The sequence below is a fragment of the Anopheles darlingi genome, chromosome 3 (assembly GCF_943734745.1).
Source record: "Anopheles darlingi chromosome 3, idAnoDarlMG_H_01, whole genome shotgun sequence".
NCBI lineage: Eukaryota > Metazoa > Arthropoda > Insecta > Diptera > Culicidae > Anopheles > Anopheles darlingi.
The window spans coordinates 60,807,785-60,817,041 of record NC_064875.1 but is presented as its reverse complement, the minus strand read 5'-3'; the positions used below and the strand labels follow the sequence as shown (position 1 = coordinate 60,817,041).

General features: G+C 47.4%; 4 protein-coding genes across 6 annotated transcripts in view; 1 reads left to right on the top strand and 3 right to left on the bottom strand.

Moving 5' to 3' along the window:
- LOC125956743 (kynurenine 3-monooxygenase) overlaps window positions 1–1,106 on the bottom strand; it is a 3,069-nt gene extending 1,963 nt beyond the window's left edge. The window contains exons 1-3 of the mRNA XM_049688921.1: window positions 883–1,106; window positions 219–288; window positions 1–116 (exon numbers count right to left, since the gene is read on the bottom strand). The exon at window positions 1–116 is cut by the window's left edge and continues 124 nt beyond it. Of these exons, the coding sequence (XP_049544878.1) occupies window positions 1–116; window positions 219–288; window positions 883–975 (279 nt within the window). The 5' untranslated portion in view covers window positions 976–1,106. The remainder of the gene's footprint in view (window positions 117–218; window positions 289–882) is intronic.
- A 2,489-nt stretch (window positions 1,107–3,595) lies between these two features.
- On the bottom strand, window positions 3,596–4,421 carry LOC125956779 (40S ribosomal protein S13). The gene is made up of 2 exons (XM_049688973.1): window positions 4,141–4,421; window positions 3,596–4,008 (listed from the first exon to the last, which is right to left on the bottom strand). The coding sequence occupies exons 1-2, from the start codon at window positions 4,348–4,350 to the stop codon at window positions 3,763–3,765; spliced, it is 456 nt and encodes a 151-aa protein (XP_049544930.1). The 5' UTR covers window positions 4,351–4,421; the 3' UTR covers window positions 3,596–3,762.
- A 155-nt stretch (window positions 4,422–4,576) lies between these two features.
- On the top strand, window positions 4,577–7,377 carry LOC125956731 (uncharacterized). Of its 3 annotated transcripts, none has more exons than XM_049688873.1 (3): window positions 4,577–4,698; window positions 4,849–5,246; window positions 5,315–7,377. In XM_049688873.1, exons 1-3 carry the CDS (start codon window positions 4,696–4,698, stop codon window positions 6,978–6,980), a joined length of 2,067 nt encoding a protein of 688 aa, XP_049544830.1. In that variant the 5' UTR covers window positions 4,577–4,695; the 3' UTR covers window positions 6,981–7,377. The 3 variants fall into 3 exon arrangements, with proteins under 3 accessions (XP_049544830.1, XP_049544829.1, XP_049544828.1); XM_049688872.1 differs by having other exon boundaries at window positions 4,609–4,698; window positions 4,769–5,246; XM_049688871.1 differs by having other exon boundaries at window positions 4,623–4,698; window positions 4,798–5,246.
- Window positions 7,378–7,394: 17 nt separating this feature from the next.
- LOC125956759 (uncharacterized) lies at window positions 7,395–8,975 on the bottom strand. Its single transcript, XM_049688948.1, has 2 exons — window positions 8,094–8,975; window positions 7,395–8,014 (listed from the first exon to the last, which is right to left on the bottom strand). The coding sequence occupies exons 1-2, from the start codon at window positions 8,734–8,736 to the stop codon at window positions 7,650–7,652; spliced, it is 1,008 nt and encodes a 335-aa protein (XP_049544905.1). The 5' UTR covers window positions 8,737–8,975; the 3' UTR covers window positions 7,395–7,649.
- Window positions 8,976–9,257: the final 282 nt, after the last annotated feature.

The following is a 9,257-nucleotide window of genomic DNA, read 5'->3' as shown; positions in this document are numbered from 1 at the left end:
TATACCGTGGCCGAGCAGGGCTTCCTCGAGCCCAACATCAGCCAGGGCTCGACGACCGCGTGCCGACAGCGCCAGGTTAATACTACGCCCGATCACCAGTTCCGCCGTGCGAATGTCTACATAACATATGGAAACGAGGAAAGAAGAACACACGGATACCGGTCAGTGTTTTGTGGTGTTTGATTACACCGGAACCATGCTACGCACATACGACATACCTTCGCGATACTCGTACAGATTGACTTCATGGCCTTTCTTGCCGAGATGAAGTGCCAATAGGGAACCGACCTAGATGAGATGGGGAAAACAGAGTAGAAACATTGAAATCGGAGCGATCGACAATACAAGAATGCCGAGGGAATGGTCAGTGATGGGCCGGACAGAAGGAAGCCGATAATTAGGGGCTAAACAAGATTAAGATTACGACGGGGGTTCATTGCCAAAATTAAGAAGACGAATTGATAAGCCAGTTTCAAATGACGATGGTGATTCCGTATGCTTATAATGAGCATCTAGAACTGCAATTAAACCTAGCTTAGATGATCTCATCGGTAACAATGCATGTAAAAAAAGGATTTGGTTTTTTTTAATTATGTTCACAAATTGGTTTTAGTATTGTAAAGCATAGATAAATTTAATTAGAAATATGAAATTGAAATTGAAGCACCTTAAAATACTTATACAAAAAAATGCAAGGATGTACATCGGATTGCACGACATGGCAAACCGTTCTTTAGTTTCGAACATGTTAAAAATCAATTTAAATTAACTCCGCTACTTGATACTTCGACTAATCGTGTTTTAAAGTGGTCGATTGATTAAAAAAGGGTCCAAATCCTTTAGGCTACACGCTGTCTCACTGATACACGTGGGAACACTCACCAATCCACCGCCTACGATGGCCACATCCAGTGGTCGCTGTGCACTACCGTTCGTGTTGGTTCGCTTGTACTTGTATCCGCTATCCGTGGCCATGTTTCACTCCGTTCGTCCCGTTGAACTTGATCGAATCCTTACGAGACACACACACTAAGGTTCAGTCCGACCAACTACGAAAGTCACCGTCGTATGGTGGCTGGCAATGATTGGTTCAGACCGGTGCACTGGTCGAACGCTGGATTGGAACTGAGCCCGTTTCGGGTTTCGGTCTAGTAGTAGTAAAAGCGGCTCAAGACATGGTCGAGCGCGCGCCTGTCCTGCCAGACCCCTCGTCGCTGCCGCCGTTCCAGAGACTCATCCGCGCCGTCCTCCATTATCTGTCCCAGCGGGACAAGTGCCTGTTCCCTGTACCCACCATCGTGAGCCGAGCAGCGGCACCACACACAGCGTGGTTAACAATATTGAATAAACAGCGTGTTTTTGTGTGTTGTGATAGATTCTTGAAGCAAAGTTTGTGCCAGTTTCGGCCAGAGAGGAATTTGCTTTCCGAATTCCTTTCCAGAATCACGCTAACTTGTATTAACGCATAATGCCTTGTCTAATAGCCACAAAACTGTATAGAAAAATGTCAATTATTGGGGAGAAAAACTGACCCAGCACGCTCCGTGTCATGCCGTGTGTGTTATCACTCCCTACGTTCGGCGATGATAGCGATGCGCTGGAAGATTCTAGTTTTGCACGTTTCGGACTGCGAAAGATTACGTCGATAATCAGACGCTGTTTACTTTCCGATGCGTCTGTCACGATTACTTCCGTTCCGAGAGGACTGCCCCCGGCGTGTGGCTATCATGGTATTCATGAGCAAGCTTGTTTTTAGAAGCGAATCCGGTCGATCGAAGGCTTTTTTGGTCCGATCTAAGGCAGCCTGAGAGTGATTAGTGATTTAATGAGGCTCGTTTTTCGTGCATTGGAAATGGCATAAGAAACAGTGTGGCAGATAAGCTTAAACTATGTAAAAACGATTCCAATTCCGTTGTGGAGCTGTTGCGACTGGAAAGTTCGATGGCACTCGCCTGTACAAGTGCTCTCATCGCTTATCCGTAGCATTCCAGGTATCAGTGGGATGTTGAGTCATTTAAAGCCCCTACTCATGGTAAGAAGATTAGATTGCGCTCCATGCACAGTACTTTCACTGGCTAAATTGCCATTAGTAGATTGCGCTACTAGTACGAGTAGTACTACTGCCAGATACAACTGTAGATCAGAGAAATGAACAATTGAAGGACGCCATTGATTAAGCATCACATTTACATACTCGCCCTAATCTACTGAAAAAAAGTATTAAATCAACACTGATTGATCGAACTGTTATATTTAAAAAAATCCATTTCCAACATTCCGGTTATCAAAATCATATCAACCGTCATTAAAAAAAATGTACATATGCTGCGCAATCATTCCGTTCCAATGCTTCAGGTAATCTTGATTATTTTCTTTTGTCGGACCATCGTCATAATGTGTGATTCCGCTCATTAATAATAATCACTAAAGTGTTCTCATCTATTCCAGCAATAATGTTAACCTCGATAACGTTGATATTTACACAGTTCATGAACTGTAACATATCGAACAATAAGTTGGAAATAAGATAAATTTTAAAAGTTTTGCCTTAAACTGCACGCCCTACGCTGCTCACCACCATTATTTTATAATTATAAGCAATGCAGCCTTAGTAGCACAGCTTAAACTTTGCCGTCGTTTTTGTTTCATCATTTAATTCAATTCTTGATGATGCATTCTCCAAATTAATGTGTACGACATTAATTATTATTATTATTATCAGAAAAAATCGAGAACCTGTAGTAAGCTGCAACAGATCGATCAATGATTTCAATCAAAGTTCAATGACTATTTATCAAAATAAAAGATTTGATGTTAACTCGAAATTTAACAAAATTTCTCAATTTAAATGTATAGTAATTTTCGAAAATACTTTGCTTTATCTAATCGGGTCACAGCACAGTTAAAACATAATTTTATTCCACAAGCCATGTAACTAGGAGAATGTGCCCCTCGCAACAAAAACCCTCTTTAACCGGAAATGTTGCAACTATGGAATGTAATTCTTCTAACCTACTTTTCTTGCTTTCCATTGTAACTCAGAATGATGTAAACAGTCCGAACGATGCTAGTACACAATCAAAATGAAAGCATACAGGGTTTTACGCTTCATTTGTTAACTTGAAATGGGCAAGAGCTTTCATAAAGACAAATAGTGTAACGAAACTGGCTAAAACGGTTCTGAACAATATATATGCAATACGAATGCTTGTCAGCAATGACACGCTACTCGCACAGCTTTGATCTAAAATTGCTTACCTTCATCACGCTCATCAATTTTTTTACTCTTAGTAAACAATTTTGTTACTTTCAACGTCGATGTTTTTCACTTTTTTCGCTCGAGATTTATGTTACTATACTACTCGAATGTCTTCAGAATGTCTGCAATCGGGCAATCAATAATACTTCAACTTACCTGCTTCATGAATCCCCAATCAATAAAGCTTTAAAAATAAGGATGATAAGTGCACCTGCCCGTTCCTTGAAAGTCCTCTGGGACTCTCGAAACTGAAGCAAAGTGAGAATGCTTTCCGTAAACGCTTCCCCTACTCGTTCCTTCTTTCGGCGATCGTAAACAGATGAACGACACAGCAGATTAGAGATGACTGACCCCGAACGGATGCCAGCGGTTTATGTATTTTTGTATTTCAACATTTCCACTTGCAAAGTCGAACGTTGCTGAAACAACCAATCCAATCCCTCTTCCTCTAATCGCACTGTCTATACCACTCTTCTCCTCCTGTGAAACGGAGAGCGGGCGGCTTAGGCAACCAGAGCGGAAGCGGTGCTCGATTCGTACTTCCAGTTCGGCGGCAGAACAGCCTTGATCTTGTAGTACCGGGCCAAGCGGTGGATACGGGACTCGATCAGAATCAGGCGGAACTTGCTGTCGATGTCCTTGCGGTTGCGCTCCAAGTGCTTGCGGATGGAGACGGCCTTCTTGATCAGGAAGTACAGATCCTCCGGAATGTCGGGCTTCAGGCCGACCGCCTTCATGATACGCAGCACCTACAACAAACAACACACACACGCACACATTAGCGTTTGTTAACTGCCACGAGTAGCGGAGCGGTGGTGTTCCGCGGCGCGCTGTTACCGGCCTACAGTGCCGTTTCCCGGTCCCCGGTCTCCGCTACCTACCTTGTTGCCATTGACGAAGCGGACCTGGGCCACACCGTGCGAATCTCGCAGGATGATGCCGATCTGGGAGGGGGTCATGCCCTTTTTGCCGAGCTTCTTAATCTGCTCTTTCACATCCTCGGCGTTCAACTTCAGCCACGACGGCACCGAGCGACGATAGGGCAGCGCAGATTGGGAAATACCCTTACCAGGAGCGTGCATACGACCCATTTTTCCGTATTTTTGTTCGTGCTTTTAGCACCGCGTGTTAATTCACCGAGAGTTTGTACAAGAAAGATGGAGGTTACTGTCAAACGATGACAGCACGACAGAGCGGCTGTCATCCGGCCAGTTCGCCGTCAAACTCAGGCGGGATTCAACTTCGATCCGTTGGAAATTCGACCAGACTTGTACGCAATTTCGAGCGCAGCATGTTCATTTTTTCAAAAAATTTACCCCCTTCCACAATAAATCGATTTTCCGAGATTTTCCGAGACTTTTCACAAAGAGATTTTGGTGGTGCGTGTGTTCTGCGCGGATAATGACCGCGATCGAGGGCAACTGTGAACGGAATCGATGGTACGAACTCCCGGGCTGGTTTTTGGAACGTGTTGTAGCCGAAGCATTCACTTTCGGCTGCGGTGTTTAGTTTTCTTGCATTTTCTCCCGACCCTCTAGAGCATGCCCAATAGTGACCCGTGCGGTGGTATCTACTCCCCTATTCCACAGACGACACTGACCGATTCCGAAAGCGAAGAGGAGCTCCTTCGACGTACTACCGTAGTGAGACGCTCAGCCGACCGAGTAACGACGACCACGATAATGCTGAACGGAATGAAAGGGCGCGCGGTGGCCGAGCTGCGACCGGCCCCGGCGGCTGGTGCTGAAAACGGTGGTGCAGCCCTCTACAATGGTTACCCGCCAAGCCCAAGCGACGTCGAGGATGCGAGTGGCGTGTTTCACGCCGACAACGTGGCCATCCTGCACGAAACCGGATCCCTTCCGGACCACAAAATGTCCTTGCCGCGCAAGTGTTGCTTTGTGGCATCGCTGGCCGTTTGCTTCCTGGCGCTCGTCACATTCCTTTGGATCATTCCCTGCTCGGACGATCTCTCGTGTCCTGCCAGGTAGGCATGGGGATGAGGGGCTCATATCGCTTATCATGACTAATGACTAACATTCCCGCACATTTTAGGGCGGAACGGGTAAAGACTCAGAATTGGATTCGTAATTACGAGAAGATCGAGCTAAAGGGCGTTATTAACGTGGTGGAAGGTGTGCACGGCAAAAGCAAAAATCTAGTCTTCATGTACCGAGGGGACAAGCTGTTCCCCGAGTTTGACGATTCGTATCGAAGAAGAAACGGAATCATCTCCCTGGTCGGTAGCTCGGGCAAGGTGGCCTGGTACGATCAGATGATTAATGAACCGAAGAGTATCGATTGTACGCTGCTCGATGCCGACCGCAATGGCGCACCGGATTGTCTCGTGTTGGATGAGTACGGCCAACTGGAGTGCATTGATCCACTGTCCGGTGAATGGATGTGGCATGCCGAGGGTTATAACAGGCGTGGCTCCGCCGGAAAGCAGGGCGCGGACATGCTCGACTTCCCGTTACTCATCCCGGACGTCGATGGCGATGGGGTAAATGATTTGCTGTTTGTGACGAGTTCGAGCGAAACGCGCCACAATCGATTGATAATGATTTCTGGCCGGAAGGGTGTCACGATTGGTGACTCGCACGCGGTCAAGGAGTGTCTGTACGTGCACAAGCTGATGCTGGATGAGGAGCTGAACGTGAAGTTCAATTGTGTGCGCGATAAGAGTGAGCAGCAGAAGGCCAAATCGTTGCCGGAACTGTACAAGCTGATCCACCGGAAGGCACTCGATATGCGAGTTGTGCGCCGAATGCCCACGGGGCTACCGCAGCACAAATTCTTTGGCCAGCGGCGTAATACCGAGAAGCAGCGTACGATCACCAATGTCGGTGGTAAGCAGCTGGTGGTGGAGAACCGTGGCCGTTGCCCGGAAAACTGTTCCACCTCGGTGCTGCTAACAGAGGAATCGACTGGAGCCGTCCTCTGGAATGTATCCGGTCGTCAACTGTACGGTATGCAACCGGTGCGGTTAACGTTCACCAATTTCGGAGCCGATAACCGGTCCACCGTGTACGGGTTCGTGTTAAAGTTCTGGGAATGGAGTCAGCGTGATCCGGACAATCGAAGCTCGCGGTTCCGGCGTAGTGTCCTCGGTGCGGGAACACCGCTACTGCACCGATTCGCCCGTCAGCTCGTCCACCAGCAACCGTGGATTGGACCGCCAGGATTGGATGCCATTTCGAAAACGTCCTTATCGGCTCGTGGCCAGAATCAATCGTCCGCTGCAACGTCCTCGATACCCGGGCCTGGTTCGAGTCGTCCAACTGGAGCCTTCCGAACGCGGATGCGCTTCCTGAAGGAAACGGTTAAGCTGATCGTGTTCAACTCGACCGACATCAAGATCGAAAACACGAGCCAAAGCAACGTGATACAGTTCTGCCGGGAACCGATCAATGGAGGCGAATCGGCGGGCGATATGCTGTGCCAGCCGGATCTGAACTACCAGGAGAACTCTCTTCTGATAGCCGATCTCGATAACGATGGTTCGCAGGAGCTGGTGTCGTACTATTCAACTTTCGTCAAGACGGCCACCACCGAGGCGGATGGTATGGGAGCCGGAGTAGGAGCGGGCCCCGGTGCCACGATGAAGCTGAAGACTTTCGTCCAGCTGTTGCGCCTGGAATCGGAATTGCCAAAGCTATACGCGACTCCTGAGACCTCCCCTACATCAACCGGTGGCAATGCTGAGGCCAAACATCGTTAAACGCAATATGAAGATGGAGTGAGGATTGGAAGACGATCGAGAGTTCCGGGTTGGTTCTGCCTGTCTGTCTCCCTCTCGATCGCATGTGATTGTGTGTGTGTGATCTCATACCAACCGTACCAGTATAGCTTTTAATCTTCCTCGATGTTCTAATAGCCTTTAGGGACTACACTGTTGGCAGAATAGATGCCGCCAGGCTGGTTCAAGTCCAGATATGTTCCATACTTGAAAAGATACATCGCACTGATCTCGTGTGTAGTAAGAATCAGAATCTCTCGTTACACCTTCACCTTGTAGTGCACAAGATCTAGTCATTTTTCATGAGATGCACCACAAAAGACATACGCTGGCGCGTAAGACGGACCTAAGGGGCACGCATCATTGAATATTTATGTGAATAGAGTAATTAATAGTAAAAAAAAATAATTGCTGTATTTCATTCATTGCGTTAATCCTTTCCTCTCATAGAATCCATCGGTTTGTAAAGTTTAACATTAACTAGCTTCGTGCGTGCAGCTTGTACCTTCAATATTCAAGCAAAAGTGCTTTACCGTAACATGGCACAACAGCCCCGTAACTGTGATGCGCGGTCATCAGTCGTCATAAGAAACAACGCATCTCCATTCGATGAAGTGCGTGCCGGTAGGCGACTAGCGCCGTGCTGTTGTATCAGAAAGTGCGGTCCTGGTCCCGACAGTATCTCTCCCAATCGTACGTATTGAAACCGGCAGCGATGGCTCTAGAGCGTAGATTATAGTCTTCCGATACAATCACAACCTGTGCGGCGGTTGCACGCTGCACCTGTAGCGCACAGTTGAGAATGGAATCATCTGGTGAAATGGTGTCGATCAGCTTCACCGTTGTATCAGTTGGTCGCTGACCGATGATGTGCTTGTCACGTTTGAGCAGCTTTTTGCTGAAGAATTCGTGCGCTTTCGCTGCCACCGATGCCAACCATGGTTTCTTCTGGGGAACGTGTTCCAGCTCTTGCAGTACCTTGTACGGAATTACTAAAATCGGTTGAGGTTTCGACTCTGCGCGAATAGAAAAGAAGGCAAATTTCATCAGTAAACCCCCGGAAAGCCATACCGGGCGGTATCAAATAGAACTTACCTGGCACCGGCTGTCCGTGTACGCTCATAATACTTTCGATATGCTTCAGATACACGCAGGTATCCAGAACGACAAACATGCAGCTAATGAAGGCCGATGCTTTCTCTTTATATTTGGTGGTCAGCTTTGATTCGGTCTCAGGAGCAGCAGCAACAGTACCTGTAGCGGCAGGAGCGGTCATCGGAGAAAGATCCGGATGCGGTTGGCAGAACCCCCATTCAGCGGTGATTCCCATCGTGTGGGCAGGAGGTAGACTGTCTCTGCTGGCAGGCTGAGGTACTGATTCGCTTAAATCCAGCATTTCCGTATCTTCATCTAGGTTCGCATCGAGAGCCGCAGGCGCAGTTTGCGGAGCAACGGAAGGTGGTTCCTTTGTGTGATTCTTTAATTTCGCATCCTGCAACACCGGGCACTGACTTCCCAGAGCGCGCAGTCGTTTCTGCAGATCCTTGGCATCTTTGGCTGACTCCTGTTTCTTTAGCTTCGTTTTTGAACTGCCTCCACCGGCGCTAAGTCGCTTTGCCAAATCCGGGGTCGTAATCTGCTTCGCTCCGCTTAGTTTAGCCGCGATGCCTCGATACTTGGAATGTGATGCCATGGCCACCGGTTTGCTGGACTTTACAGATTCATTTTCTGCTCGCATTATCACGGACACATTTGGCACAACGTGGGAAAAGAATTTAGAATCCTTCCCGTCTCGAATTTTGGAAGAAAAATGCGCGCTGCAGATTTCCACGGTTTTCACGGCCGCGAGGGCTATTTTTCTAACGGGATCGACAGCGGAAGTTGGCAAACAACTTGAATTTTATGTTATCACGCACGAAATGGTTTTTACGGGTTTTAAAAACAGAAATTTTACAAATTTTCCATTTTTCGCGGCATTTTCTGTAGTCCGGAAGAGAAGGGCCAAAAAACGATAACCTAAATGAAAACAAACGATAAGTTGAGTATGAAAAAAACGATAAGTTAGATCCAACCATGGCTTATAAACACGATCAAGAAGACCTCATTTGGTGTTTATTTCTATCCTCATTGGTTCGGTGTTTCAAGGAAAGAACCCCAAAAGAGCACTAGACGCGAAAAAGGGGCTGGAACCTGGCAACACTGGAAGAAGAACAACAGATCGGTGTTTGAATGGGATGCCCCCGCCCCTACAAATTAAAA

What these genes read in the sequence shown, in the direction of transcription:
- LOC125956779 (XM_049688973.1), bottom strand. Translation starts at nt 4,350, where the DNA reads ATGGGTCGTATGCACGCTCCTGGTAAGGGTATTTCCCAATCTGCGCTG. An exon ending in GCTTCGTCAATGGCAACAAG is followed by an intron (nt 4,009 to 4,140) that starts GTAGGTAGCGGA and finishes TGTTTGTTGTAG; the next exon opens with GTGCTGCGTATCATGAAGGC.
- LOC125956731 (XM_049688871.1), top strand. An exon ending in GATCTCTCGTGTCCTGCCAG is followed by an intron (nt 5,247 to 5,314) that starts GTAGGCATGGGG and finishes CGCACATTTTAG; the next exon opens with GGCGGAACGGGTAAAGACTC.
- LOC125956759 (XM_049688948.1), bottom strand. Translation starts at nt 8,736, where the DNA reads ATGCGAGCAGAAAATGAATCTGTAAAGTCCAGCAAACCGGTGGCCATG. An exon ending in ACACGGACAGCCGGTGCCAG is followed by an intron (nt 8,015 to 8,093) that starts GTAAGTTCTATT and finishes CTATTCGCGCAG; the next exon opens with AGTCGAAACCTCAACCGATT.